The sequence below is a fragment of the Meles meles genome, chromosome 1 (genome assembly GCF_922984935.1).
Source record: "Meles meles chromosome 1, mMelMel3.1 paternal haplotype, whole genome shotgun sequence".
Taxonomy (NCBI): domain Eukaryota; kingdom Metazoa; phylum Chordata; class Mammalia; order Carnivora; family Mustelidae; genus Meles; species Meles meles.
Genome location: NC_060066.1, coordinates 74,054,268 through 74,082,239, shown reverse-complemented (window position 1 = coordinate 74,082,239; position 27,972 = coordinate 74,054,268). Strand labels below are relative to the sequence as shown.

Below are 27,972 nucleotides of genomic sequence, written 5' to 3'. Positions count from 1 at the left end.
GCACAGAAATTGCTTCTCGAACTTAACAAAATAAGAACAATCCGCACATTTCTTTTGGTAAGTATATATATGAGTGTTACTATACGCTGTGATTTGTTGCTAGGCTCTCTAAGGAACCAAGAACTAGTGTCAATGTGGTGCAAAAATTACTCATGGGACAATGCTTTAAATGTGTCTGGGCTAGGAGACTAGAGTCCCAAAGGACTCTAATCGTAAGAAGGGAGAGTTGGCAGAAGCTCATGGATGGGAAATCACTGATAATGGCCTCTCCTGGCTGACTATGAATTGTTTGTGAGAACCTCAGATTCTTAGTGAGAGAAGATATTTATGCCAGAGTTCATCATTGCTTGTATATCCCTCAGCTCCCTAGGTTTCATTTGCTTTTGCTAAGAGAGCTGTAAGTGGGGCCATCACAGGAAGGAAGCGATTTGTGGGTATAGTAGAAAAGAAATTTAAAGATTGAACTTTCTCCTGCATAAGTTCCTTACTCACTTTCCACAGAAAGAATAAGAATATATGTTTTTTTTAAAGATTTTATTTATTTATTTGACAGACAGAGATCACAAGTAGGGAGAGAGGTAGGCAGAGAGAGAGGGAGAAGCAGGCTCCCTGCTAAGCAGAGAGCCGGATACGGGGCTTGATCCCAGAACCCTGGGATCATGACCTGAGCCGAAGGCAGAGGCTTTAACCCACTGAGCCACCCAGGTCCCAAGAATATATGTTTTATTTCTTTAGGATAGCACAGAGAAATGCATATTTTGGTAGTAATTTGGACAATTTAATTGCCCGTGAGGACCACATTGTAAGTGTACAATTCAATACTATTTAGCCAATTGTGGAGTGGAGGAACCATCCCCACTATCCAGTTATAGAGATTTCTAGCACCCTGAAAAGTCCCTCATGCCTGCTCATGGCCCATCTCTACAACCCCTGTAAACTCTAGGCTATCAATTGATTTACTTTCAATCTCTGTAGTTTGCCTTTTCTGGATAGTTCTTAAAAATGGAATGGTTCGGGGCACCTGGGTGGCTCAGTGGATTAAGCCACTGCCTTCAGCTCAGGTCATGATCTCAGGGTCCTGGGATCGAGCCCCGCATCAGGCTCTCCGCTCTGCAGGGAGCCTGCTTCCTCCTCTCTCTCTGCCTGCCTCTCTGCCTACTTGTGATCTCTTTCTCTGTCAAATAAATAAATAAAATCTTTAAAAAAAAAATGGAATGGTTCAATGTAATATTTTACACCTGGTTTCTTCTACTGAGTAAATGTTTTGAGGTTCATCTCCATTGTAACATGTATCCATATGCCATTCATTTTTATTGCCGGATAGTATTCGTTGTATGGCTATACCATATTTTATTTATCCATTTGCCGGTGTATGGACTTTGGGTCAGCAAGCAAGTATGATTAATGATGGGCCTTGAAGATCTTTTCAGAGAGAGGTATTAGTATAGAAAAAGTCAGGAAATGTCCAGTTTGAACTGTTTTATCAACGATGGTGAGATGAACATTCATGTACAAGTCTTTGGATATTTTCATTCTCTTGGATGGATGCTAAGAGTGGAATTGCTAGGTCATAGTAATTGTATATTTAAGAAACTGCCAAAATGACTGTGCCATATACACCAGCAATGTACGTTTGCAGTTTCTTTATATTTTTGCAAACACATGGTATTACCAGTTGCAATTGTAGCTGGGTTAGTGGATGTGTAGTTTATCTCAAGATGATATTTATTTGCATTTCTCTCATGACCACTGATACCAGGCATGCTTTCAATGTTCTTATTAGACATTCATATATCCTGTTGGTGAAATGCTTATTCAAATCTTTTGTTCCATTTTTAAATTGAGATGTTTATCTTATATTGAGCTATAAGTGTTCTTTATTTTGGAACACATCTTCTGTATCTGACATATAATTTGTGAATATTTCCACTCAGTGTGGTTAGTTTAAAAATGTTATCTTTTGGACATCAAAATTCTTACATTTTGTTGAAGTAGGATTTATTAAATTTTTTCCATATGAACATATTTTCATTTTATTTAAGAAGTCTGTATTCAGGTTTTATACTTACTTTGTTAATTTTTTTCCCAAGTATTTTGCTCTTTTTGATGCTGCTGTGATTGGAATGATTTTTTCTTTTCTTTTTTTAAATTTTTTATTTATTTCTTATTTTTTTTAATAAACATATAATGTATTTTTATCCCCAGGGGTACAGGTCTGTAAATCGCCAGGTTCATACACTTCACAGCACTCACCATAGCAGATACCCTCCCCAATGTCCCATAAGCCCACTCCCCCTCCCCCAAGCCCCCTCCCCCAGCAAACCTCAGGTTTTTTTTGTGAGATTAAGAGTCACTTATGGTTTGTCTCCCTCCCAATCCCATCTCATTTCATTTATTCTTCTCCTATCCCCTAACCCCCCATGTTGCATCTCCACGTCCTCATATCAGGGAGATCATATGATAGTTGTCTTTCTCTGATTGACTTATTTCACTAAGCGGAATGATCTTAATATCATTTTTTGGACTGTTCATTGCTACCATATAAGCATTTGACTTTTATTTATTTTTGTTTATTGTATATTCTTGTATCGTGTGCTTTAAATTCATGTATTAGTTCTAGTAGTTTTTTTGGTAGACTCTTTAGGACACTTTACATATAGAATGAAGTCATCTGAGAGTAAAGACAGTTATATTACTTCCTTTTCAATATAGATGTCTTTTTTCCCCCCTGGGTTTTGCGCTGGTTAAAACCAGTTTACTATTGAATAGAAGTGATAAGAACAGACATGCCTGCCTTGTTTCTGATCTTGGGGGAAATCAATCAGTTTTTCATCATGAAGTGTGAAGTTTACTGTTGTCACAGATGTCCTCTTCCAGTTGAAGAAGTTCCACTATATTCATAGTTTGTCAAGAGTTTTTATTGGGACCTTTTTGCTTTTTCCAACATAGGTGTTTAAACCTATGATTTTGTCCTACACACTGCATTAGTTTTATTCATAAAATTTTACATGTGTTTTCAGTTTCATTCAGTTATTGAAAAGGTCTCGTTTCTTTTGTAATATCTGTCGTCTATTCTTTATTTAGAGTTTGTCTTGGAAGGCAGTTCTGCATGGGACTGTGTCCCTGCACATTTTCTGAGCGGAGGAACTGACTGCTTTTGTTCTGGCTGATCTTTAAAGGATGTTTATATCACGATATAAAGGATGTTTATATCAGAAGGTAGAGATATTCTTTTCCTCCTAAGTGGCGGGCAGTCACGCCTGCTGCCCTCATGAAAGATGCATGGTTCTTAGCTTCAGGTCTCCTTTCCTGGTATCCATGTGCATGGGCCACCTGGTCTTTCTTATGTTGCTATTTGGGAACTGAGCCTTGGCAAACTGGCCCCAAAATAATGATACTCTGGCTACTGCTATTGCTTTCAGGGAAAAAAAAAAGTCCTGTAGCTCTGGCCTAGGAGTTTCATGTGTTCTTCCAGCATCCAGAAATCTCTGGCCGGTTGACTTTTGAGCTTGTCAGTAGGGTAAAATCTTAGAATGATGAGTTTTAACATTCCGTTACTTTATTTCCCAAGGTTGGAATTTTCCAGATTTCTTCCTGTAGTTGACTTTTTAAATTTAATTCTATTTTGGTCAGAGAACATAATTAAATCATTTAAATCTTTTTAAATTCATTAAGACATTTTTATGGTTTAGCATAGGGTCTGTCCTGGAGTTTTTTGTTTTTTGTTTGTTTTTTTCCCCCTCTCTGTATGCTCCATGTGTGCTTAAAAACTATGCATATTCTGTAACTGTTGGGTGGAATGTTCTATAAATGTTAGGTCAGTTTTGTTCATAGTGTTGTTCTTCTCTTCTTTCTCTTTTCCTCTAGGTGTTCTGTCAGTTATTGAGGGTAGGATATTGAAATCTATAGGTATAATTGTTAAATTGTCTGTCTTGCCTTTCAATTATGTCAGTTTTGTTTTATATGTTTTGGGGCTCTGTTGTTAAATATATATTCATTGAAAGTGCTTGTATTTGTATTTCTATTGATCATAAAATGTTTTTCTTTGTCCCTAGGGATATTTCTTTTCTTAAAGTCTGTTTTGGCTGATATTATTATAGCCATGACACTTCTTGTACTGTTTGTGTATCTTTTTCCAGTATTTTCCTTACAAACTATTTAGGTCTTTGAATCTAAAACATGTCTCTAGGAGACAGTATATAGTTGGATCTTGCCTTTTTTTTAAAATTTTACTTTATTTAAATTCAATTAGCCAACTACAGTACATCATTATGGATCTTGATTTTTTTATCCAGCCTGATCATCTCTGACTTTTGATTGGAGTGTTCCATTCATTGATCTTTAACTGAATTATTGGTATTGTTGTATTGACAGGTACCATTTTATTGTTTTTTCTGTATGTGTTTTTGTTGTTGCCCCTCTGTTCCTCCTTTACCTTCCTTAGTGTACTGTTTTATTTCCTCTTTTGATTTTTTTGAACTATTTTTTGGGGGGGTGATTGCTCTAAGAACAATATTCATCTTAATTTATCAAGTCTTATTTCCTGAAGTTGGTTGTTGTTTTTTGTTTGTGTTGTTCTGTTTTGTCTTTTTGTAACTTTCCTGGACTTGATTTAAGAACCTTGACTCTTGTATGTACAACTGCTCTCTCTACTCAATTTTTTGTTCTTTAATTTAGCCTCTCTTTTTAGGGGTCACTCCAGTAACTGCTTAACTTAGTTCTGCCGGTGGTTTGTCAGAGGTGACCAAACATCGTTAATCATCTTGTCTATGGATCTATGTGTTACTTTAGGGGGGGTGGGGGAGACATTCAGAGAGTAGGCAGTTTTCAAGTCAGATCTAGGTTTTTCTTTCCATGGGGACACCGCTTCCCCCTTGGGTCTTTTCTACAGATGCACAGCCTGATATCTGCTCCAAAGAGGGCTATAATCTCAGGCCAACGGAATTGTAGGTATTCTCCATTTTTCTTATATAGTGTGCTAACTTTATTGACAACGCCCTCAGGAGTGAGATATTTACTTTCTGCAGCCCCACCTGAAAGCAGGTTTTCAGGGTCTATCACTATGTCAGGGCCCCTGTGATGCGGCCACTGCAGGAGAGCCACTGTGGAAGCACCATTTTGATAGGGCCACTGTGCAGGGCGAGCTGAGGAGGGCGGAAGCATGAGGAGGCAGGGGGAAGGTGGGAGAAGCTCTTGTGAGAATGCTATAGACTCCCACCTTTCTTACCAGAAATTTCCGCAGTTTTTCATGGAAAAAAACACTTCTCTGTTTTTTTGTTTGACTTTAGTTGATTTCCAGAGCCCTGAAGTTGATATTTTCGACAATTTTGCTGAGGTTACAGTTGTTTTTTTAGGAAGAGGATTTACTGATCTCTTTTCTCTGCCACAGCCAGAAGAGGCTTCTATGCCACTAAAATTTTAGAGCTTTTTAGGAGGTGTTAAAGCTTCATTGTCTTAGTGAATCCAGTCTGTTCTCAGCACAGTTGACTCTTTGATCCCCTTGATCTAGTTTATTGACTGAATTGTGTCAAGCCATGCCAGTCAAGTCCGAAGAGTGTTGGTTTTTAGATGATCCTGCAGCATAGTCTGGTAGGAAACCTGGCTTTTATAATACCTGCTCTGGTACTAAGTGATCTCTAATTACCTGAATGACTTTAAGAAATTGATTTTATCGCTGGTGTCATTTTCCATCTCCATAAAATGGGGGATAATAACAGTCACCCTTGGGAAGACAGGTAAGAGTTTACAGATTTGGTGGTGGTATTATTTGGGTACTTGGGTATGCTGGCACAGTTTTCATCATCAGGGAGATCTGTGGGAGCTCATTTAGAAGATATTCTTTGTAGACGCATGGAGAGAGAGTTGGCTTTCATAAGCCAGTCTAAAGTGACAACCCACCTCTGCTATTATGAAGACAGTTCATGATCTGTACAGTCCTCTTAGACAAGGAAATAACAGTGTGTTAAGCAGTCATGAATTTCTTAGGGTACCTCAACACGGGGCTAGGGAAAGGGGTGGCTGTGTTTATAAGGGGCGCTAACATATGTAAGGATGCTGAAACATCACTGGAAATACAGTGAGATGTACATAGTTGTGTTTCATACGGTTCCTCTGGGGACAACACCATGTGGGGTTGGAAAAAAATATTTTGATAAACTGATTGCAATGGGGGGATGAAGCCCTCAAAGAGCATGCTTGAGTCAGAACACTTCTTTGCTCCCCTGTCTTCTAAAGTGTCTGGGTGAAGTTAAAGTCATGATGTTAGTTTTCCTGACTCAAATACACTTGGCTAAAGCCAAGTTGCTCACAACAGTCTTTTCTTTTTCATCCTTTCCTGCTCAGCTCTTGGTCTCTCTTCTCAATGAATGTAGGACAGTAGTCTCATCCCTTGTAAAATGCTGGTATAAAGGTTGCTAAATTATCAGTATGATATCTGAGGAGCCCTTTTCTCCGTTTATTACATATTTATCGACTACTTTCTTTTTGCCAGTCCCTCTGATAGGCATTGTAGGAAAAGGATTTGGCACAAGTTTCTAATCTTTTTCTTTTTTAAATTGATACTTAAATTATAAAATAAAGACCAGATGCTTCAGAGGATATAGGCTTTTTTTTTTAATCAGAGTTGATTTTCCTTCTATTTCATGATATTCTGATTGCTGCTTTTGAGATTTCTCCATTCATCTTGCCTCTCTGGTGATCATACCTGACCTCCTTCTCAGAGACTGACTGGCCATTGTCACTGGTGGGGTATTATAGCTAAAAGTGACTGAGTAATCACTTGGTTAAAACATGACAGTTTTACAGGCAGGAAAACTAGCATTCTGAAATCAACCCAAAGTTACATCACTAGTCAGTGGTGAGGATGTATAGAACCTGGTTGTCTTCAGGCCCTGCTCTTTACAACACAGCACAACACCACAATTCAGCTACAACACAACTCCTTTTATAAGCAGGATTGATCTGTGTATCTTTGTGTCTGTTATTTATTTATCCATCAGTCCATTCATCCACCCATCTGTCCATCCATCCATCCATCCACCTACCCATCATTTATTCCTCCATCTCTATCCTATTTCTTTTTCCTCAGACTTTAGAGGATAGTACATAAAAATTAATTTTAAAGGTATGTATTTAAAACTTATTTTGGTTTCTATAACTAACGTGATACGAAAATACTTCTCTTTGTCTTCTGTCAATGTTCTTTGTGATTTCACAGGCTCATCTCAGAGAAAGAAGGTATAAAGACAGGCTTTCAAAAGATTTTAGCAGAAAGTTTTATGATAGAAGAAAATTTCATGGCTCCAGCTTTAAAAAATTGCGATTAATTATTTTTATTTCCACTGCAGAACTGCATGCTACTTGGAGGACGGAAGAATACAGATGTTCCCCTGGAAGGATATTTAGTAACACCAATACAAAGAATTTGCAAATACCCTCTCCTTTTGAAGGTATTTTATGTGTTTATTTCACGGTAGTATTTTCTTGTATCTGCATATTTTGCTGCATATTTTGCTTTAAAATGTTTTTCTTTTAAATAATCTGATTTTCTAAAGAAATGGCAGATTATACTTACTAGGGAAAATAGCTATTTCATCACATATATATGGATTAGGAAACAAATCTTTTAGGAAAAGAGACTTTTTAGTGCTCTTTGTAGAAAACTTATCCGTTTGAGTTTCATTTAGAGTAAATGCATTAGTTTCAAGATAGATCCCATTAAATACCTTATGACAAGTTTATATTGCATATTGTCTACAGGGTTCGTTATCTTAAGTAAATCTACTATTGTTTATTTTTTGACTTCCCCTTACACTGGTCTCCTCTTGATGCTAATGAACTTAAAGTGAAAGTTACCTAATTTCACAGTTTGGTTTTTGAATCAGTATTACAGGGAATGTTGTGGGTCACATGGGACAATAAATGGTAGGATGTAGAACGACGGTGCTAAGCAAATACTGCCTGTGGACGCATTAATGGTCGTAGGCCATTGTCTCATTACAATGACTAAAAGTGTTACTGTGAAATACACATTTTAATGTGCTAATTATGCTTGTACTGTAAGAATATGTGAATAGATTAGAATAGCAATTCTGGAAATGGTGCTTCTTGGAACTAGAACAGCAGTTTGGGTTGGCGGTTGAGCACAGGAACTCTGAGTTCAGATCCTAAGTATTCTGCTTACTATGACTGAACACATAACCTAACTTCTTTTTTTTTTAAAGATTTTATTTTTATTTATTTGACAGACAGAGATCACAAGTAGGCAGAGAGGCTGGCAGAGAGAGAGAGAGAGGGAAGCAGGCTCCCCGCTGAGCAGAGAGCAGGATGTGGGGCTGGATCCCAGGCCTCTGGGATCATGATCCGAGCCAAAGGCAGAGGCTTTAACCCACTGAGCCACACAGGTGCCCCCACATAATCTAACTTCTTAAAGCCTTGGGTTTTTATTAATGAAGCAGAAAAAATGATGATGAAATTGTAGCGTATGTCTGCAAGGATGTGTATAATGGATGTGTATGTCTGTGTATGTGTGTATATACATATATACATACACACATATGGAAAATGTATTACATAAAAATAGTAATTCAACTTTTATGCAAATCATTTAGCACAGTATGTACTCCGTATATGTTAGTTATTATGTACTCCGTATATGTTAGCTGCTATTATTCATATATATTTGATTCTGATTTATCTTAATAGATGAACTACTGCTTGCTCTCTAAATTTTTAAAATATTTCAATATGTTTTGCACATATTAACTGGTGTTCTTATTGATTTACTTTTTGAGAAACAAATGTAAGGAATTTGAACTTAAAATACATTTTTTTAACTACAACTTCCATGAGTTGCATAATTGGGTTTTTGTGTAAAATTTCTTTGAAAACAATTTCTCCTTATTAAAAAAACAAGTCAAAATTGCTTGCTTAAGCCACAGAGGGAAGCTAACATGGGGATCTTCAGTTCTGCAGAACTTTAATATGGTCTTCAGTTCAGGAAGATTGGGGCAAACGTGACTCCTATCTTTCTTTTTTTTTTTTTTTAATTTATCAGAGAGAGAGCGAGAGTGAGCACAGGCAGACAGAGTGGCAGGCAGAGACAGAGAGAGAAGCAGGCTCCCTGCTAAGCATGGAGCCCAATGTGGGACTCGATCCCAGGACGCTGGGATCATGACCTGAGCGAAGGCAGCCGCTTAACCAACTGAGCCACACAGGCGTCCCGACTCCTATCTTTCTGAGAGTCCTTTCAGACTCTTGACTTGGTGACTCAGATCACGTCAGCTGTTCCTGGACCTGATTTTGGAATCCCAGGCATTTTTTTGTTGTAAGAGTCAGAAGGGATAGTGCTATTAAGAGAAGGATATCATGCTAAGTAATTGTTCTAAATCACTTCTGGATGGGGATGACCACCAGATAGGGTTGGCTGATCTGACCTCTACAAAGATAGAATAATGGACCCATCCTTGCTTAGGAAGAAAAAGATCAACTCAGAGCTCCTTCGAGAAGTGGAAAGATGACATCTTTCCCCTTCTTTGGATGATTATCTTCACAAAGAAACATGAAGAAACTATTTATTTGTGTAGTAGATATGTTGGTGTTGATAATTTTTTTGTTGTTGTACCATTGTGCCTATAGTCTCTTTGATTTTGGTTGGTTTTATTTATTCAGAGAAAAGCATTAGGAGTTAGGCTGTGTGTTATACAATCTATCAGTCATCGTTGTGGAACTTGAAATTATTGGCGTGGCCAACCAGTTAATGTTGATAGAAAGTAACTGACAAAATATTAGTACTACTCATTTTTCTTGCTGTTTCACATTGTCTACATTCATATCTCAACTTCACAGATATGCACTGGCACAATTCCATAGGACCTCAAATCACAGTCTGCAGACTGACTTGACCACTTCACATAATTTACAAATACTTCTGCACTTTAGAATTTTTAGAGAAGCCAGCATATCTCTTTTATGGATTTGTGATCCAACATAAGTTTTTAAATCTTGTCTTGGGAGTGATGTAATGTGCACTCTTCTGGTGCTAGCCCTGCAGAACGGAATGTGAACATACTGAATGCAGGGTCAAAGTTTATGGCAGAAGTTTCAACAGTAACAGACCTCAAGAGAGTATAACAACTGCATAGTTTCCCACTGGATGTTAAGAATGAAGAAACTTATTTTAAAGACTTGCCCCAGGATTTCTGTAATTGTGTTAGTTAATGTGATGATGGCAACTGTAGTAAAGAGAAAATGACTAATTAAAAAGCAATGTGGTCACAACTGTCTAGACAGTGGGTGAAGATGTTTATTTCGTGCTTCTAAACACCAAACAAAACCTTTTAATATATTTAAAAGATTAAAGATCACGCTTGCTCTGATATCCTGAATGGACAAAACCATAAAATGCCAAAAAAAAAAAAAAACCCAAATCAAAACAACAACAAAAAAAGCTTTGGACGGGCCTATGGCAATTCATTCACTGTAGAAAGTGAAACCGAGTTATTGGTGTAAATAGCATAAATTGCTCCGTTATTGATGGAGTATCATGGAACTTGTAAGTTACTTATTTTGCTAGCGTATAAGACATCATTTAAAAATTTTGCTTTACTCATGGCATGTTTTTGTAGTTTCTCAAAAGTGTTTTAGGAAATAAGGCATTGAAATTATTTTTGAAATTATGGGACATATTTATTTAAAGACTTACTGTTCCGCTAAGACTCTAGGAAGACATACAGAGTTCTATTTCTGTTGGAGCAGAGGTCAATCTTATAAACAAATTACATGCTGCAGGTGAGATACTTGAGAATTCAAAAGGAGAAATCTAATTTAGTTTTTAAAACAAAATAATTTTAAGGCCAAAAAATTAAAGGAGCTGCAAAATGTGTGTCAGGGTAACGTACATTCATTGATCTGAATTTCAGTGGAGTTTGTGATGTCCCTTCTGAAGGTGGCTCTCACGATCTCTGCAGTTCTCATTTCCTGGTCATTCTGAACCTGCTATACCAGAAAGCTGAAGATCAAAGGGCGATTTGTTTTTTTTTTTTTTGTGTATAAACAGGAGTTGCTGAAGCGGACTCCAAGGAAACACAGTGTCTACGCAGCAGTAATGGAAGCCCTCCAAGCCATGAAAGCTGTCTACCCCAACATAAACGAGGCCAAGAGGCAGATGGAGAAGTTAGAAGTTTTAGAGGAATGGCAGTCTCACATTGAAGGCTGGGAGGTACATTTACTCTACTCAACAGTGGAGCTTAAAATAGTTGTGTTATGTCTTATGCTGCATGTAGAATTGTTGACATTGGATGGAGCCATAAATGGTCATTTTCCCAGATAATGGCAGAGGGCTATAACCATTTCTGCAAAGTGCTGTCATTATTATTTTTAAATCTCTTTAGAGTGGCAAGTTAATTGACTTAACGTCAACCTGAAAGCTTTGTCATAGAGCCTTCTAATGTTGTGTGGGTTATAAGCTTTGGTGTTTCAGTATTTGTGCATCTTGATTATCCTTTTCCCTGCCTTCCTTTGGTCAATAAGTACATAGCCTGAAACCTGGAGAGAGTAAGGAAGGGGAGTAACGCCCGGTATGTGTTCTATGATACTGTTATTTTCAGATTCTAAATTAGGTGTTTGATGATGAATTTCATGTTAAGGTCACTTAATCTCTTAAACTGCATTTCTTTGCAATTATTTCATCATTTCTAAATGAAGAAACTGTCTTATGATGTGATTTTCAAGGTCCATTCAAGATGAAAAGTCTTACGGATTTATGACTCATTAAAGAAAGATTTTTTTTAAATGATAAAAGAAGCAAACAAAAAGTGATATTCAGACTCTGTTATATGTTTTCATCCATGGTAACTTTGAATCCTTGTTATTTCATGGGGTTGGAGCCCTATGTTATTTTAGTGCTATATAAAGCATAAACTGAAATTTTGTCTTTAAATTGACTTAATTGAGATGAGATGAGCTTTCAGCTGGTATCATTTAGTTTTATAAAGTAAAGCAATTAAGACATTTTTTAAAGGGATAGAGAAGATTTAAAATGTTTCCAACCAAATAATGTTTTCACACAAATTCGAGTGAATTGCTTTGTATCTTTAGGACCTTATAATTGATTTGTTTCATATCTTCAATATGTTGGTTTCCATTTAGATCTAAAATTAAATCCATTCAAAAATTATATCCATTCAGATTTGCAAAGAAACCTCAAACGTTGACCTCCGGGAATTCCCCAGTTTATCCACCCTTCACCATGAAATTTTCAAATCCAGCTGGGATGGAAGTTTTCTCTTCATCTATATTCTTTCATTTCAAGTGTCCAGGGGGACCTCCCATTTCAGCATGAATGCTAATTATTTCAGTCAGTTAAAATGGTTGTGTGTTTTGCAGTTGATTCATGATGATAATTCCTTTCTTGGGGAGCGCTTGTCCTGCTGGGTTGAGGAAAATGGACTGAAGTTTGCTTTTGTCGTTCTGTTGTCACGCGAGCATTGGAAGAAAAACTGAACATGCTTTAAACTGCAGGGTTTCTCATTGATATTTGCCAGGCCTTTTCCCAAAACAAAACCTCACAGGTTCTTCTCGGTACTCTAGGGGAATGGAATCTGTCATAATTTTGTTCCTCCTCATGTATATTCCAAAAAAAAAATTGTATCTACTGCAGAATTAAGAGATTCTTTAAAAAGTTGATATTTCTTGCTCTGGGCATGGCAGTTACTCAGAGGAAGAATGTGTGTGGATCATGTTCCGTTACTTACAGCCCCTAACAGGGGGTGCCTCAATCTCACCAGCGCTCTCTGTTTACAACAAACAGTTGAAGTGCAAGAGAAAAATGCAGCATCGGGACAGAGGAAACTGGCTGCAGGAAATCAGATTTAACTACAGTCCCAGCAGGCACAGAGGAGATCATATGAGTTCAGGTCCCCAAAAAGGGCAGTGACGCAGATTCTATTGGAGTAGGATTTGAATATAATTGCGTAAGACACAGCCAGGCTACTTTGGGGGGTTTTGGGACATTGAGGGAACGGAGCTTGGAGGAAGGCCCAGCTAACTGGTTGGCAACTTTTGATAAGAACATGATTCCTCATCTCAGTCCACCAGCTTGGAGAGAGGGGGAAAGCTCTTATAATACTCACACCTGGTCTGTTCCTGGAAGCTTTGGAGAAATTGCTGATAGGACTCCCGATTTGTCCAGGAGAGAGGGGTAGTCTTACAGGATGAATGCAGGCCCTGGGAGGGAAGGAGGATAGTTACAGAGCTTTCTCTGAATTGCAAACAAAGATTACTGCTCAGCTTGCAGAGAGCTTTGTGTATGTTTAGAGTTAGCTCTAGTGGGGTTAGGACACGACCAAGGGCAGATGTCAGGTGGCATGCTGGCCAAGAACGGAGAGTTCCTTAAAAAGCCTTTGAGGTGAGAAGTCTTGAGCTAAGAAGGCTGCAAAACAACTCCCTGTCTAGTTCCTTCCCCAAGCTCCTGCAGACCCTTGAGGACCACCTGAGGGATGACACCCTCGCTCCAGTAACTATAAAATTTCTTGAATGGGATCTGAATCTGATACAGCATGAATCAGCATTGTTTTCACCTTAGGTGGATTATTTATTTCATGTAAGTCAATTATCCAGTCTTATTTTCTCATTAATCAAAAGAAGGCTTTTTATAGTAAAAACTGTCTGGTATCTTGCCTGTCTAATATTTTGTGCTATAAATTATCGTTACATTCCTTTATGTTGAATTTAGGTAAACAAGTGATTGAAATCTATGGTCCCAAATTAGATAACACAGAGTTGAAACATGATTTTCTCTAGTCCGGACTCTAACCCTTACTTTGGGGATGATGCATCAGACCTCTCCCACATAGTATGTGGATTATTACAGGAGTCAAATGAAATAAGTGGAAGTGCTTTGAATACTATAAAATCCTACGCAAATGAGAAGTATTTTAAAGCTCGGGTTCAATGGTAGGATTTTTACCGTTGAGAAATTCCTATTTGTCTAATACAAGCTCCTGACTACTGAAGGTATTATATCACTTCACTTAAGGTTAGATAGCTCCAAGTCACAGAAACTAAAAGAAAAATTAATTTAAAAAGATACGGAGTAGCTCACAGAATCAGTAGAAAAGCTACACTCTCAAGGGTGTCTAGGCAGCCAAAACTGGTAGGTAGGTTCATCAGTGCCCTGAGTAAAATGGATAGACTCTAATAATGTTTTCTACCGTTCTATTACATCACTCAAGATTCAAGATCAAAATCTAAGATTCCTGTAGTCTTGCCTAGGGGAGGACAGAGGTCCTTGTTGGCCAGTCAGCCACTTTCCTTTTGAGGAAAGGCTAATCTTCCATTGTATGCAATCTTGGTGAGCCCTTAACAGTTCGCTGAGGTTTTATAATCCCCATTACACAGATTTAAAAAGTGAGGGCCCATATGATTTACCCCAAGTGCTTATAGCTAATGGATGGCAGAGTTTAAACCTATATTCCTTGTCACCGTGTAATATTGTATCTACTCAGAAAAAAATTAAGCTAATTCTTTAGATTACGTTGATTGCTTGCCATTTAGAAGTAAATTGACTATAGAAATTAGGTGTTTGTCATCATTTACATAGTGACTGTCATTACAGAAGATCTGTAGTTTAATTGCTCAGATTTGAAGTTCTGCCTTTTATTAGTATAATTTATGATATCTCAGTTTTATGTCTTCTCCAACATTCAGAGCATTGCACAGGATATTCTGCCAAAGGTAATTGTAGGGCAGTGATCAGTGTGCTTGGAAAGGAAGTTCATTAGTTGTTTAATCAGAGTCACTGATTCATTTCATAGAGCAGGACCAGTCGCCGTCTTGGTCTGCTTTTTGGCTGATTGATAGTATTGTAATGGTAACTCTAATCTTTGGAGTCCTAATGAACTCTGTCAACAAGGGAGTATCAAAAAGCATTATATCACTTGGTAATTCAGCTTTATATCCGTGATAGCCTTGTTTGGAATAGATCTCTCAAATCTGAAAACAATCATATTAAAAGATAAGAGGGAGAATTATTAAAATATGAAGGTGCTGGAAAAAATAAGATCAAAATAGTTACTGCATTTTATGAAATAGAAACAGAATAGAAATTTGACACCTCTTGGCTTTCTGCGTGGAGAAATATAATGGCACAAACCTGTTTTAACATCCATTTCCTGCTTTTTATATATGATTGTGTCTGACAGTATATTGACTTCAAGTCATGTTCTCTTACTTTATGAGTATGAGTCTAACAGAGGTTGTGATGAGAATTTTTTTTTCTTTTCTACAAGGTGATTTGGTAGATACAAATTTGTCTACTGCCTTGAGACAGAACTGATTTATAGATGGCCCTTGTTACTTAAGGATAGGTGGTTTGGGAAGAAGGCCATTGAAAGTCAATCTATGTAGAAAGGGAGCAGAATTTCCTAAGTGGGAGGGGGGAAGCTTGATTGGGACTTCATTTCGATAAAACGAACATTTATGTTATTAGTTTTATCTAATAGATGACAGAATCTAGGTTAAAACATCATTTAATAAATTGAATCTCAAAAAGAGTGAACCAAATGCTAAATCTTGCTGTGGGACATACATTTTATGACATTCTATGATAAAATGATGTGATATTCTTCATTTCATGTTTAACTTTTCTAGTAGATTTAAAAGGTTTTTTGAAAGAATATTCAAATGCTTCATTCATTTTCTTGAGACACTCCTTTGATACTGAAATCATTCTCTTATGAGACGCCCACCTAGTTGTCATTCTTGTCAATTTTCTTTTCTTCCACCGTGAGTGGGTCTAGCTCTTGTTAGATCTTCATCTGTCAGTGCTTTGTATATGATTGGGGGAAGTTTCAGGGCCTCCTGTCATCCTCCTCCTTTGCCAAGATTATGCCTTCTCTCTGCAGTCTGCGTTTTTCCAGTATTGACATTCAACATTGAGTTGACAAGATGAATGGGGTAGACTCTGGTGTTAAGCAGGGAGCGCTGACAGTGGAGTCAGATAATTAGTGACTAGTTTCCTATTATAGTGATTTTTTGCCTCCTCATAGCTGCAAAGAATCAGTAATGAACCCTTCCATAACATATTAAGAGAACTTAACATAAAAAGATTTACCTTTCAAATAATCCAGATGTGGTTTAGCAATAGTATTTTCATTGGGTCTTTTTCAGAGGTGGGGCTTTGTTCTATTGTTGCAGTGCTTCATAAATCATTTTAATGTTTGAAGACACACTGGAAATTAGAAAAGGGGCCATAAAATAAATCCACACGCTCCTGACTGTCTTTTCTGGGTGTTGTCATTTTCTGAAAGCATACTTTGTCACCTAACTTGTGTCCACCTATGGAAATTCATCATATTCCACATTAAATTAAATTACATTAAATTCTGTAATGGCACTTTGAATTTACTAGTCTTTCATGTATACTGACTATATAATTCACACCTGATTATACCTCCAATTCATAGAATCAAAATTATTCAGCTTCTTAACAAATTAGATTCTGAATTATCACCATTTTCTGGCTGGATCTTGACCATGAGACACCCACAGTGGGAAGAGGAGCCATTGGTGAGGAGGGTTGCCAACATGGACTGCCGCTGGGTCCTGGCTTTAGTGACTGAAGTCATGGTTTGCTCCATCCATTTCAGACTGATCTTTTCACCCTATCAGAAGGTGATACTGAAATGGTGTACTTTGTAAGTCTGACAAAGAAAACCCCTAAAGAGTGATTGAAACCTGAAACCACGACATGGAATGAACTATATAGTTAATGATAAACAAATAATCATACACACACAGCTATCTCTAAGAGTGTTAATTCAGGCCAGCTCTCATTTTGATGCTACTCTGTTACTGCAGTGATCACACTGCATTTAATTCTATGCTTTCATATCTGTTTCTTCCACTAGAATCTGGAACAGGGGTCATGTCCCAAGCCTTTGCACCTTCTGGGACCAAGGAGGAGGGATGAGATAGGTTTCCACAGACTGGATTAGAAAGAGAAGCTTTTGGAAGGAGAGGCACTGGATGAGTAGATTGCCACCCATAGTGCAGTTATTAATGGGTGGTTACTTCTCCCCTTGAACGGCCACTCAGCCTCCCTTTCCTGATTTAATAAAAGTGGTCAGGATTAAAACCATCCATGGAACGTCCTTGCTGGGGCTTTGCTGTATTTAGTTCTATATATATATATAATTCATCACAGGTGTGATTTTACATGATAAATGTTGCTTCTTAAAGGGAAATGCATGTTAAAAAGGATAAATCATCTAGATGAAAAAAGTACATTATTTTGGTTATTTTTTAAGGGATTGCTGAGACAGCAAAAGTCTGAATCATATGGGCAAACACATTATTTAAAAATATCTGTACTGGGGCGCATAGGTGGCTCAGTGGGTTAAAGCCTCTGCCATCGGCTCAGGTCATGGTCTCAGGGTTGTGGGATCGAGCCCCACACCGGGCTCTGCTCAGCAGGGAGCCTGCTTGCCCCCTCTCTCTCTGCTTGCCTCTCTGCCAGCTTGTGATCTCTCTCTGTCTATGTCAAATAAATAAGTAAAATCTTTAAAAAAATTCTGTATTGAATATGTACATATACATATTACATTATGGGCAATAGCTTTCAGATAGTCCAAAATTAATGATTTATACAAGCCCTCTTACTTTTTTTTTTAATATTTTATTTATTTCACAGAGAGAAATCACAACTAGGCAGGCAGAGAGAGAGGAGGAAGCAGGCTCCCTGCTGAGCAAAGAGCCTGATGCGGCGCTGGATCCCAGGACCCTGGGATCATGACCTGAGCCGAAGGCAGAGGCTTTAACCCACTGAGCCACCCAGGCGCCCCCCTCTTACTTTTTAAAATAATTCTTTATACCTTGCCTTCAAATGTTCGTTTATGACTCTATGATATATCACTGTACTGTTAAAATAGCTTATTTTAATGGGCAATATTTTTTTCACAGACACATGAAGTTCCATCTTTGTAAAAGTATTTCTATAGGGTATTTTTTTTTCCCATAGTGAAATAATCTGCCGCCTTCAATATCTACTTGGTGACCCATGAAAGACTGTACAAAACTGATCTAACCAAACATCTTTCCCTTTCTTTTATTTTCCTTCCTCCTGTCCTCCCACCATATTTCTTTCCTCCTTCCTTCCTTCCTTCCTCCCTTCCTCCTTTTCTTCCTCCCTCCCGTCTCCCTCTCTCCCTCTTGCTTCCTAAAACTTTACAGAGAAGCCAACTTGCTAGAGATTTATACAAGGAAAAAATGTTTAACACATTGTTTGGCATGTTATAGAAATGTTAAAACCCTGACTTTAGTATTCATCTAGAGAAAAGTGTTTATCATACATGATTGTTCAATGACTAAATATGGAATTGCCAAAGAAAAGATTTCTAGATTTAAAAATTAGCATCAATTTTCAAAATGAAGATAAAACACTACCTAGGTTATGTAACATTATTTAGGTATAAGTGAATATTCACCAGTGATGAAATATACCAGAGATGACCATGTGGTATATTTGCGACCATGGTAACACGATCAATGCCTATATGCCCTGGGACTAGGAAGCAGTCAGGACTACCTCAGGCAGAGACCTGTGCTCACCTCTATCTCCCTGTCAGCAGGGTTGCCATAGGATGCACTTGAGCACCTGGAATCAGGTACTCAAAGCCTCCAAGGCAATTTTACTTAGAGTGTTCCACATGCATCAGCATTTACTGGAATGACGTGGGACCTACCCCAGCTTTACTCAGTTTCAATCTCCGAAGGCAGGACCAGGGAACCTGGGAATTTCAAGAAGCATATCAGGTGTGTCTCCCAAACTCTAAACTTTGAGACCCATTGCCCTAGAGGCTTTGCTGTCTTCTGATGATCTGCCTGGCTTGTTTTACTGCTTCGACATTTTTTATATTCTAGTTCACTTGCCTGACGTTGTCATTTTGATAGACTTTAGTGCTCCTGACTCTTACCTAGTAATCTGATGTTCATCGCCATACTATATTTCAATTCCTTCCGTGAATTTTGTAGCTTGACTTCTTTATTTCTAACCCCAGAAGCTCTCCTGGGATTTCTAGGTAAATGAAAAAAAAATTGCATGTAATTTCGAAATATCATACATTTCATTTACTTTAAAGATAAAGTCGTGAGGGTTTTGTTTTCTTTTGTTTTAGCTACAGAGAAAGGTAGATTTATCATGTAAGCAAGGGGAAAATAACACAACATTATTTAAAAAGAGACGCTTATTAAGTGTCTACTTGTACATGGGATGGATTTGAAGTGAGAGGCATATCATGACTATACAGAAGACGGTATATACACTTGGTCAAATTTTTGATATTTCTAACATTGTATGTCTCTGTAGTTAAGAGATTCTTACTGATTTCTAGTTGCCATTGTCCTAGTAATAATGCACAGATTCAATCATGGTAAATCAAGGGCACAATGGTTCTTCTTGACCATTTACAGCTTATACACATGGTATAAAGAGAAATGCTATAGGCCATTCATTTAGAAGGAGATTTTTTAGACAAATGTGTATGTTCAACACAGATTCCTTCTAAGTGCGTAAGCAATCCTCCTGGATTTATTTAATGGACATTTCATGTGATAGTAGTAGTTCACTATTATCTAATACTATTACTATTCTACTCTGGTAGAAGATAGTAAAGGTACCTAATGTACTGATTCTTAAAGCTTGCTGTTAAATATTAAAGACATATCATTACAGGGATAGAAACGTCTTGGTAGGATTTAGTAAAATATAATAGGAGTGATGTTATGTTTATATTGTGAGATATACTTTAAAAGATAACAAGATTGTTGGGCTCTATGTCATTACCCCACAAAGTTTCATTAATAGATTATTAAACAGATGCTTTGGGCTGTTTTTGAAAAGAAGTGTTTTACCTCACAGAGGTCAATTAATATTATTCTGGTTTTTGATCAGGAGCTAGGAGCTAATGGGAACTTATGGTAATGACTTAAACATAATGTAGTTTTTAAAGATTTTTTAAAAATTGTATTTATTTGAAAGAGAAAGAGAGCACAAGTGGAGGGACAGGGACAGGGAGAGGCAGGCTGAGCCTGACCCAGGGCTCCATTCCAGGACCTTGGGATCATGTCCTGAGCTGAAAAGAGACAGTTAACAAACTGAGCCATTCAGGTGCCCCCAACCATAATGTATTTGTAATATTAGTAAGGGGTTTTATAGTTTGCTATGCTACCAATCTAGATTAAATCAAAAGTCAAACTAAGCATACAATAGAGGAAAATGATCCAGAGGCGTTGTTGACTAATGGAGCACTTGGAATTACCTGTAAGATGGAATTGCCATAAATGTGTTAATCCAATCTTATAGAATCAAGATATATATTGTAGGGGTCTGGAGAAATACTGATATCACTATATGATTTATTTGCCAGCTTGCATCTGGGTGGTCGTGTTCACTTCTGAAGATGTTCCGTATTGAGGGAGACCCTCACAAACTGGAGAAGGTTCAGAAGAGATCTTCAGGGATCTTGCAGATCTTTCCATAGTTTGGCTATTGTGGACATTACTGCTGTAGACATTTGGGTGCATGTACCCCTTCAGATTACTACATTTGTATCGTTAGGGTAAATAGCCAGGAGTGAGAGTGCTAAGTCATAGGGTAGCTCTATTTTAAACCTTTTGAGGAACCTCTATACTGTTTTCCAGAGTGGCTGCACCAACTTGCATTCCCACCAACAGTGTAGGAGGGTTCCCCTTTCTCCCCATCCTCTTCAACATCTATTGTTTCCTGACTTGTTAATTTTAGCCATTCTCATTGGTATGGTATGGTATCTTACTGTGGTTTTGATTTGTATGTCCCTGATGCCGAGCGATGTTGAGTTCTTTTTCATGTGTCTGATGGCCATCTGGATGTCTTCTTTGCAGAAATGTCTGTTCATGTCTTCTGCCCATTTCTTGATTGGATTATTTGTTCTTTGGGTGTTGAGTTGGGTAAGTTCTTTATAGATTTTAGGTACTAGTCCTTTATCAGATATGTCATTTTCAGATATCTTCTCCCATTCTGTCAGTTGTCTTCTGGTTTTGTTGACTGTTTCCTTTGCTGTGCAAAAGCTTTTGATCTTGATGGAATCCCAATAGTTCATTTTTGCCCTCAATTGCCTTGCCTTTGCTGATGTTTCTAGGAAGAAGTTGCTGCAGCTGAGGTTGAAGAGGTTTTGCTACCTGTGTTCTTCTCAAAGATTTTGATGGATTTCTGTCTCACAATGAGGTATTCCATCCATTTTGAGTCTATTTTTATGTGTGGTGTAAGTAAATGGTCCAGCTTCATCCCTCTGCATGTGGCAGTCCAATTTCCCCAACACCATTTGTTGAAGAGACTGTCTTTTTTCCTTTAGACGTTGTTTCCTGCCTTGTCAAAGATTAGTTGACCATAGAGTTGAGGATCCATTTCTGGGCTCTCTATTTTGTTCCATTGACCTATGTGTCTGTTTTTCTGCCAGTCCCATACTGTCTTGATGATTATAGGTTTGTAATAGAGCTTGAAGTCCAGAATTGTGATTCTGCCAACTTTAGTTTTCTTTTCAACATTCCTCTAGCTATTTGGGGTCTTTTCTGGTTCCATATAAATCTTAAGATTATTTATTCCATTTCTTTGAAAAAAAATTGATGGTATTTTGATAGAAATTGCATTAAATGTGTAGATTGCTATAGGTAGGTAGCATAGACATATTCACAATATTTGTTTTTCCAACCCATGAGCATGGAACACTTTTCCATTTCTTTTTGTCTTCCTCAATTTCTTTCATGAATACATTATAGTTTTCTGAGCACAGATTCCTTGCCTCTTTGGTTAGGTTTATTCCTAGGTGTCTTATGATTTTCGGTGCAATTGTAAATGGGATTGACTCTTTAATTTCTCTTTCTTCTGTCTTGTTGCTGGTGTATAGAAATGCAACTGATTTCTGTGCACTGATTTTTTTTTTAAATATTATTTATTTATTTGACAGAGAGAGATCACAAGTAGGCAGAGAGGCAGGCAGAGAGAGAGGAGGAAGCGGGCTCCCTGCGGAGCAGAGAGCCCGATGTGGGGCTCGATCCCAGGACCCTGGGATCATGACCTGAGCCGAAGGCAGAGGCTTTAACCCACTGAGCCACCCAGGCGCCCCCTGTGCACTGATTTTATATCCTGACACTTTACTGAATTCCTGTGTGAGTTCTAGCAGTTTTGGAGTGGAGTCTTTTGGGTTTTCCACATAAAGTATCCTATCTGCAAAGACTCAAGAGTTTCACTTCTTCTTTACCTATTAGGATGCCTTTAATTTCTTTTTCCTGTCTGATTATTGAGGTTAGTACTTCTGGTATTATGTTTAATAGCAGTGGTGATAGTGGACATCCCTTCTGTGTTCTTGACCTTAGAGAAAAAGTTCTGTTTTTCTCTGAGAACGGATATTGAGAATGGATATTTGCTGTGAGTTTTTCATAGATGGCTTTGATGATATTGAGGTATGTACCCTCTATCCCTACACTGTGGAGAGTTTGATCAAGAAAGGATGCTGTACTTTGTCAGACGCTTTTTCAGCATCTATTAAAAGTATCATATGGTTCATGTTCTTTCTTTTATTAATGTATCACATTGATTGATTTGCAGATGTTGAACCAACCTTGCAGCCGAAGAATAAATCCCACGTGGTTGTGGTGAATAATCCTTTTAATGTACTGTTGGATCCTATTGGCTAGTATTTTGGTGAGATATTTTGCATCCATGTTCATCAAGGATATTGGTCTATAATTCTTTTTGATGGGGTCTCTGTCTGGTTTTGGGATCAAGGTAATGCTGGTTTCATAAAATGAGTTTGGAAGTTTTCCTTCCATTTCTGTTTTTTGGAATAGTTTCAGGAAATGAAATTCTTCTTTAAATGCTTGGTAGACATCCTTAGAAGCCATCTGGCCCTGGGCTCTTGTTAGCTGGGAGATTTTTTTTTTTTAAATGACTGCTTCAGTCTCCTTACTGATTATGGGTATGTTCAGGTTTTCTGTTTCTTCCTGGTTTAGTTGTGGTAGTTTATATGTCTCTAGAAATTCATCCATTTCTTCCAAATTGTCAAATTTGCTGGTGAATAGTTGCTCATAATATGTTCTTATAATTGTTTGTATTTCTTTGGTGTTGGTTGTGATCTCTCCTCTTTCATTCGTGTTTTTATTTATTTGGGTCCTTTCTCTTTTCTTTTTAATAAGTCTGGCCAGGAGTTTATCAATCTTACTAGTTCTTTTAAAGAACCAGCTCCTAGTTTCATTGACTTGTTCTACTGGTTTTTTTTTTTTTTTTTTTTTAGTTTCCATTTCATTGATTTCTGCTCAGATCTTTATGATTTCTCTTCTCCTGCTGGGTTTAGGCTTTCTTTACTGTTCTTTCTCTAGCTTCTTTAGGTGTAGGGTTAGGTTGTGTCCTTGAGACCTTTCTTTTTTCTTGAGAAGGGTTGTATTGCTATATACTTTCCTATCAGGACTCCCTTTGTTGTTTCCCAAGGATTTAGAACAGTTGTGTTTTCATTTTCATTTGTTTCCATGATTTTTTTTATTTCTTTAATTTCCTGGTTGACCCATTCATTCTTTAGCATTATTCTCTTTAGCCTCTATGTATTTGAGTTTTTTTTCCAACTTTCCTCTTGTAGTTGAGTTCTAGTTTCAAAGAATTGTGGCCTGAAAATATGTGGGGAATGATCCCAATCTTTTGATGCCAGTTGAGACCTGATTTGTGGCCCAGGATGTGATCTATTCTGTAGAATGTTCCATGTGCACTAGAGAAGTATGTGTAATCTGTTATTCTGGGATGCAATGTTCTAAATATAACTGTGATTTCCATATGGTCCAGTGTGTCATTTAAAGGCTTCATTTCCTTGTTGATCTTTTCCTTAGATGATCTGTCTATTTCAGTGAGGGGTTGTTAAAGTTGCCTACTATTATTGTATTATTATCGATATGTTTCTTTGATTTTGTTATTAATTGGTGTATATAATTGGCTGCTCCCATGTTAGGGGCATAGATAATTAAAATTGTTAGATCTTTTTGGACAGACCTTGTAAGTATGATATAGTGTCCTTCCTCATCTCTTACTATAGTCTTTGGCTTAAAATCTAATTTATCTGATGTAGGGATTGCTATGCCAGCTTTCTTTTGATGTCCATTAGCATGGTAACTTGTTTTACACCCCCTGACTTTAAATCTGGAGGTGTCTTTAGGTCTCAAATGAGTTTCTTGCAGACAGCATATCGATGGGTCTTTTCATTCTTGTTCTTTTCTTTTTTTTTAAATCCATTCTGATACCCTGTGTCTTTTTACTGGGGCATTTAGCCTACTTACATTCAGAGTAACTATTGAAAGCTATACATTTAGTGCCCTACTATTGCCTGTAAGGTTACGGTTACTGTATGTTGTCTTTGTTCCTTTCTGGTCTGTTACTTTTAGGCTCTGTCTTTGATTAGAGGACCCCTTTCAATATTTCCTGTAGGGCTGGTTTGGTGATTGCAAATTCTTTTAGTCTTTGTCCTGGAAGCTTTTTATCTCTCCTTCTATTTTCAGTGACAGCCTAACTGGATATAGTATTCTTGATTGCATATTTTCCTCATTATATTGCTCTGATTATATCATGCCAGTCCTTTTGGCATGATCTCTGTAGCTTGGTCTGCTTCCAATCTAATATTTTTACTGTTGGAGTTTACCGACCTCTTGTCCTGGGCTGCTTTCAGGATTTTCTCTTTGTCACTGGGAATTGTAAGTTTTACTATTAGATGATAGGGTGTGGGCCTATTTTTATTGATTTTTTAATTTTTTTTTATTTTTTTATAAACATATATTTTTATCCCCAGGGGTACGGGTCTGTGAATCACCAGGTTTACACACTTCACAGCACTCACCATAGCACATACCCTCCCCAATGTCCATAACCCCACCCCCCTCTCCCGACTCCCTTCCCCCCTATTTTTATTGATTTTGAGGGAGCTTCTCTGTGCCTCCTGGATTTTGGTGCTTCTTCCCTTTGCCCAATTAGGGAAATTAATTCTCTGCTATAATTTGTTCCAAAATATCTTCTGCCTCTCTCTTTCTTTCTTCTTCTGGGATCTCAATTATCCCAATATTATTTTGTCTTACGGTATCATTTATCTCTCAAATTCTGCCCTTGTGGTTCAGTAGTTGTTTGTCTTTTTCTCAGCTTCTTTATTCTCCATCATTTGGTCTTCTAAATCACTTAATTCTCTCTTCTGCCTCATTTATCCTAGAAGTAAGAGCCTCCAATTTTTTATTACACCTCATTAAAATCTTTTTCGATTTCAACTTAGTTAGATTTTCATTCTTGTATTCCTCCAGAAAGGGATTTTTTTCTCCAGAAAGGGATTATCTAGGGTCTTCCATGCTTTTTTCAAGCCAAGCTAGCACCTTGATAATCATCATTCTGAACTGTAGTTCTGAGATATTATTAATGTTTGTATCGATTAGATCCCTAGGCACCGGTACTGCCTCTTGTTCTCTCTCTCTCTCTCTCTCTCTCTCTCTTTTTGTGGTGAGTTTTTCCACCTTGTCATTTTTTTCCAGATAAAAAAGATGTTCTCTCGAACAAAGGGTGGCAGTGATCCCAGAAAATTATATACTAACCAAGTCAGAAGAGACCCAAAACTGGGAGGAAAACAAAGGAGGAAAAAAGGAAAATAGAAAAAAATTATATATATTAGACTGGTGAATAGAACAGACAAAATAACGGTAAACATGATGAAGGGATGGAATATGACTGTAAAGCTGAAAATTTAAAATGATTCTAAAACAGGAAATGATAAATTCTTTGAAAAAGGAGGAAAAAAAAGAGGAAAGAATGTGATCAGGCTGGAGACTAGAACAAAGACATGTGCTAGATTTAGGGTATATTTTGATCTATTAGAAGAATCTGTGTTCCAAAATTTTAAAGAAAAAAAACCTGTATATATCCAAAAAATAAAGTTAAATACAATGAAGGGATAGAATATGAGTACAACAATGAAAATTTAAAAAGATTTTTAAAAAGGTATTGATAAGATAAAATAGTTAAAAAACGTTAAAATAAGATGGAGGAAATTTTTACAAATAGAATAAGGAAAAAACAAAATTTAAAAAGTTAACTTTCAAAGACTAAAGAATCATGGTAAAAAAGTCATGAATTCTATGTGTTGCTTTCCCCTAGTTCTGGAGTTCTGCAGTTCTTATTGAGTAGGGGACTTGTTCTTGGTTAGATGTTCTTGCTTATCTACTGGGGGAGGGGCCTGTTGCCGTGATTCTCAGATGTCCTTGCCTGAGGTGGAACTGCACCAACCTTGCCAGGGGCCAGGTTAAGTAATCTGCTCATAACATTGTATAGGTCCTTGTGCAAGAATCAATGTGATGTTTCCTTATTTCCATTTTTAATAGTATTCTATTGTAATTTTTTTCTGAGGTAGGGATAGTACTTAAGTAAGAAATCATTGCCACTGAAATTGGGATTTATATTCGAATTTGATGACAGTTTTTACTTAATTATCACATGAGGAAGGATATGAAATTGTATAAATTTTTGATAGATCTCTAGTTATATGTCCACCTTTATGATGAAAGACGAGAAAAAGGGAAATGTCTTAAATCTAAAATATTTTGTAATGGGTGGTCACCAGAGGGGAGGTGAGTCCGGGGGAAGCGTGAAAGAGATGAGGGGGATTAAGAATACATTTATCGTGATGGGCACTGAATAAGGTATGGACTTGCTGAGTCACTATATTATACACCTGAAACTACTATAACACTGTTTGGTAACTCTCCTGGAATTAAAATTAATTTAAAAAAAAAAAATTAAGTTAAATACAAAAACAAAAAATAAAATATGTGTGTAGGGATGCCTGGGTGTCTCACTCATTTGAGCACCTGCCTTCAGCTCAGGTCATGATCCCAGGGTCCTGGGATTGAGCCTCCTTCTCCCTCTGCCTGTTGCTCCCCCTGTTTGTGCTCTCTCTGTCTCTCTCTCTCTCTCTGACAAATAAATAAGATCTTTAATAGAATAAAGTTAGTAAAAAATAAAAAATAAATAAAATGTGTTTGTAATGCAGATACTCAGCACAATCACATTCTCTTAACTTCCCATTTGGGAAATTTCTTACTGACATGTATGAGTTATCACTGTAATTTAAATTTTTATAATCAGATAAACCATATCAATGATTACTGTGGAAATATGAAATTTACAATTCGTGGTCTGATTTTTAAATATCAAAAACAAAAATAAAAGCATTGAGTTGAAAAAGAATCAGAAATTTATCCCTAGATTTAAGGACCAGACATATTGAAAACAGAGCATGCTTACCAGCTATCTACTGAAAACTTTTTTGTTTTTTTTTGTTTGTTTGTTTTTTGTTTTGTCTAACTCAGTGCATTAGTTGTGATAGTTTAGGATGTAGAAACAAATACACTTCCACTTTTATAATGGCTCAAAGGACAGACTTTTAATCAGCTCACACAACAGTCCAATGCTTGTACTCTGCTTCATTGGGCAGCTTTCCTCTGTTCATGATTCAGGTTCTTTCCATCTGTGTCTCCTCTCAGTGGTTAGTTCTTGTGTGTAGACTTAGTTTTGTCACTAGTCATCTGAGCTTAGCATGCACTCAGTGAAGGCTTATTTAAGGAACAAGTGTGCCTATGCTAAATTTTACCTTGGGTTGAAGCTGTATGGAAGGTTGCTCTCTTTAAATAGTTTTTTTTTTTCTTTAATTTCTTCTTTTTTCTTCTCCCCATCCAAGGAGTGGATAAATAAGTTGAGACCCGTTAAAAATTTAGAGAATTTAATGTACTTTGTGATATATCCGTGGAGCTCTTTTCCCATACCAGGGGAAGAGAGGAGGGGGAGAGAAGTGTTAGAGACATGAATTTTATGCATCAGTTTGAAATCATCTCCTTATAAAAGAGCATCGGTAACATGTATCATCCATGCTT

The 27,972-nt window shown here is 37.3% G+C and overlaps 1 protein-coding gene across 1 annotated transcript; it reads left to right on the top strand.

Annotated features, from left to right (window-relative positions):
- The first annotated feature begins 7 nt into the window (after window positions 1–7).
- Window positions 8–26,230, top strand: LOC123946118 (phosphatidylinositol 3,4,5-trisphosphate-dependent Rac exchanger 2 protein-like). Its single transcript, XM_046011283.1, has 5 exons — window positions 8–57; window positions 7,347–7,448; window positions 11,057–11,218; window positions 21,174–21,179; window positions 26,201–26,230. The coding sequence occupies exons 2-5, from the start codon at window positions 7,353–7,355 to the stop codon at window positions 26,228–26,230; spliced, it is 294 nt and encodes a 97-aa protein (XP_045867239.1). The 5' UTR covers window positions 8–57; window positions 7,347–7,352.
- The last annotated feature ends 1,742 nt before the right edge of the window (window positions 26,231–27,972 follow it).

Excerpts from the sequence above, each read along its gene's own strand:
- LOC123946118 (XM_046011283.1), top strand. The coding sequence starts at position 7,353 with ATGCTACTTGGAGGACGGAAGAATACAGATGTTCCCCTGGAAGGATAT. Across the intron at positions 7,449-11,056 it reads AATACCCTCTCCTTTTGAAG|GAGTTGCTGAAGCGGACTCC; the intron begins GTATTTTATGTG and ends GTGTATAAACAG.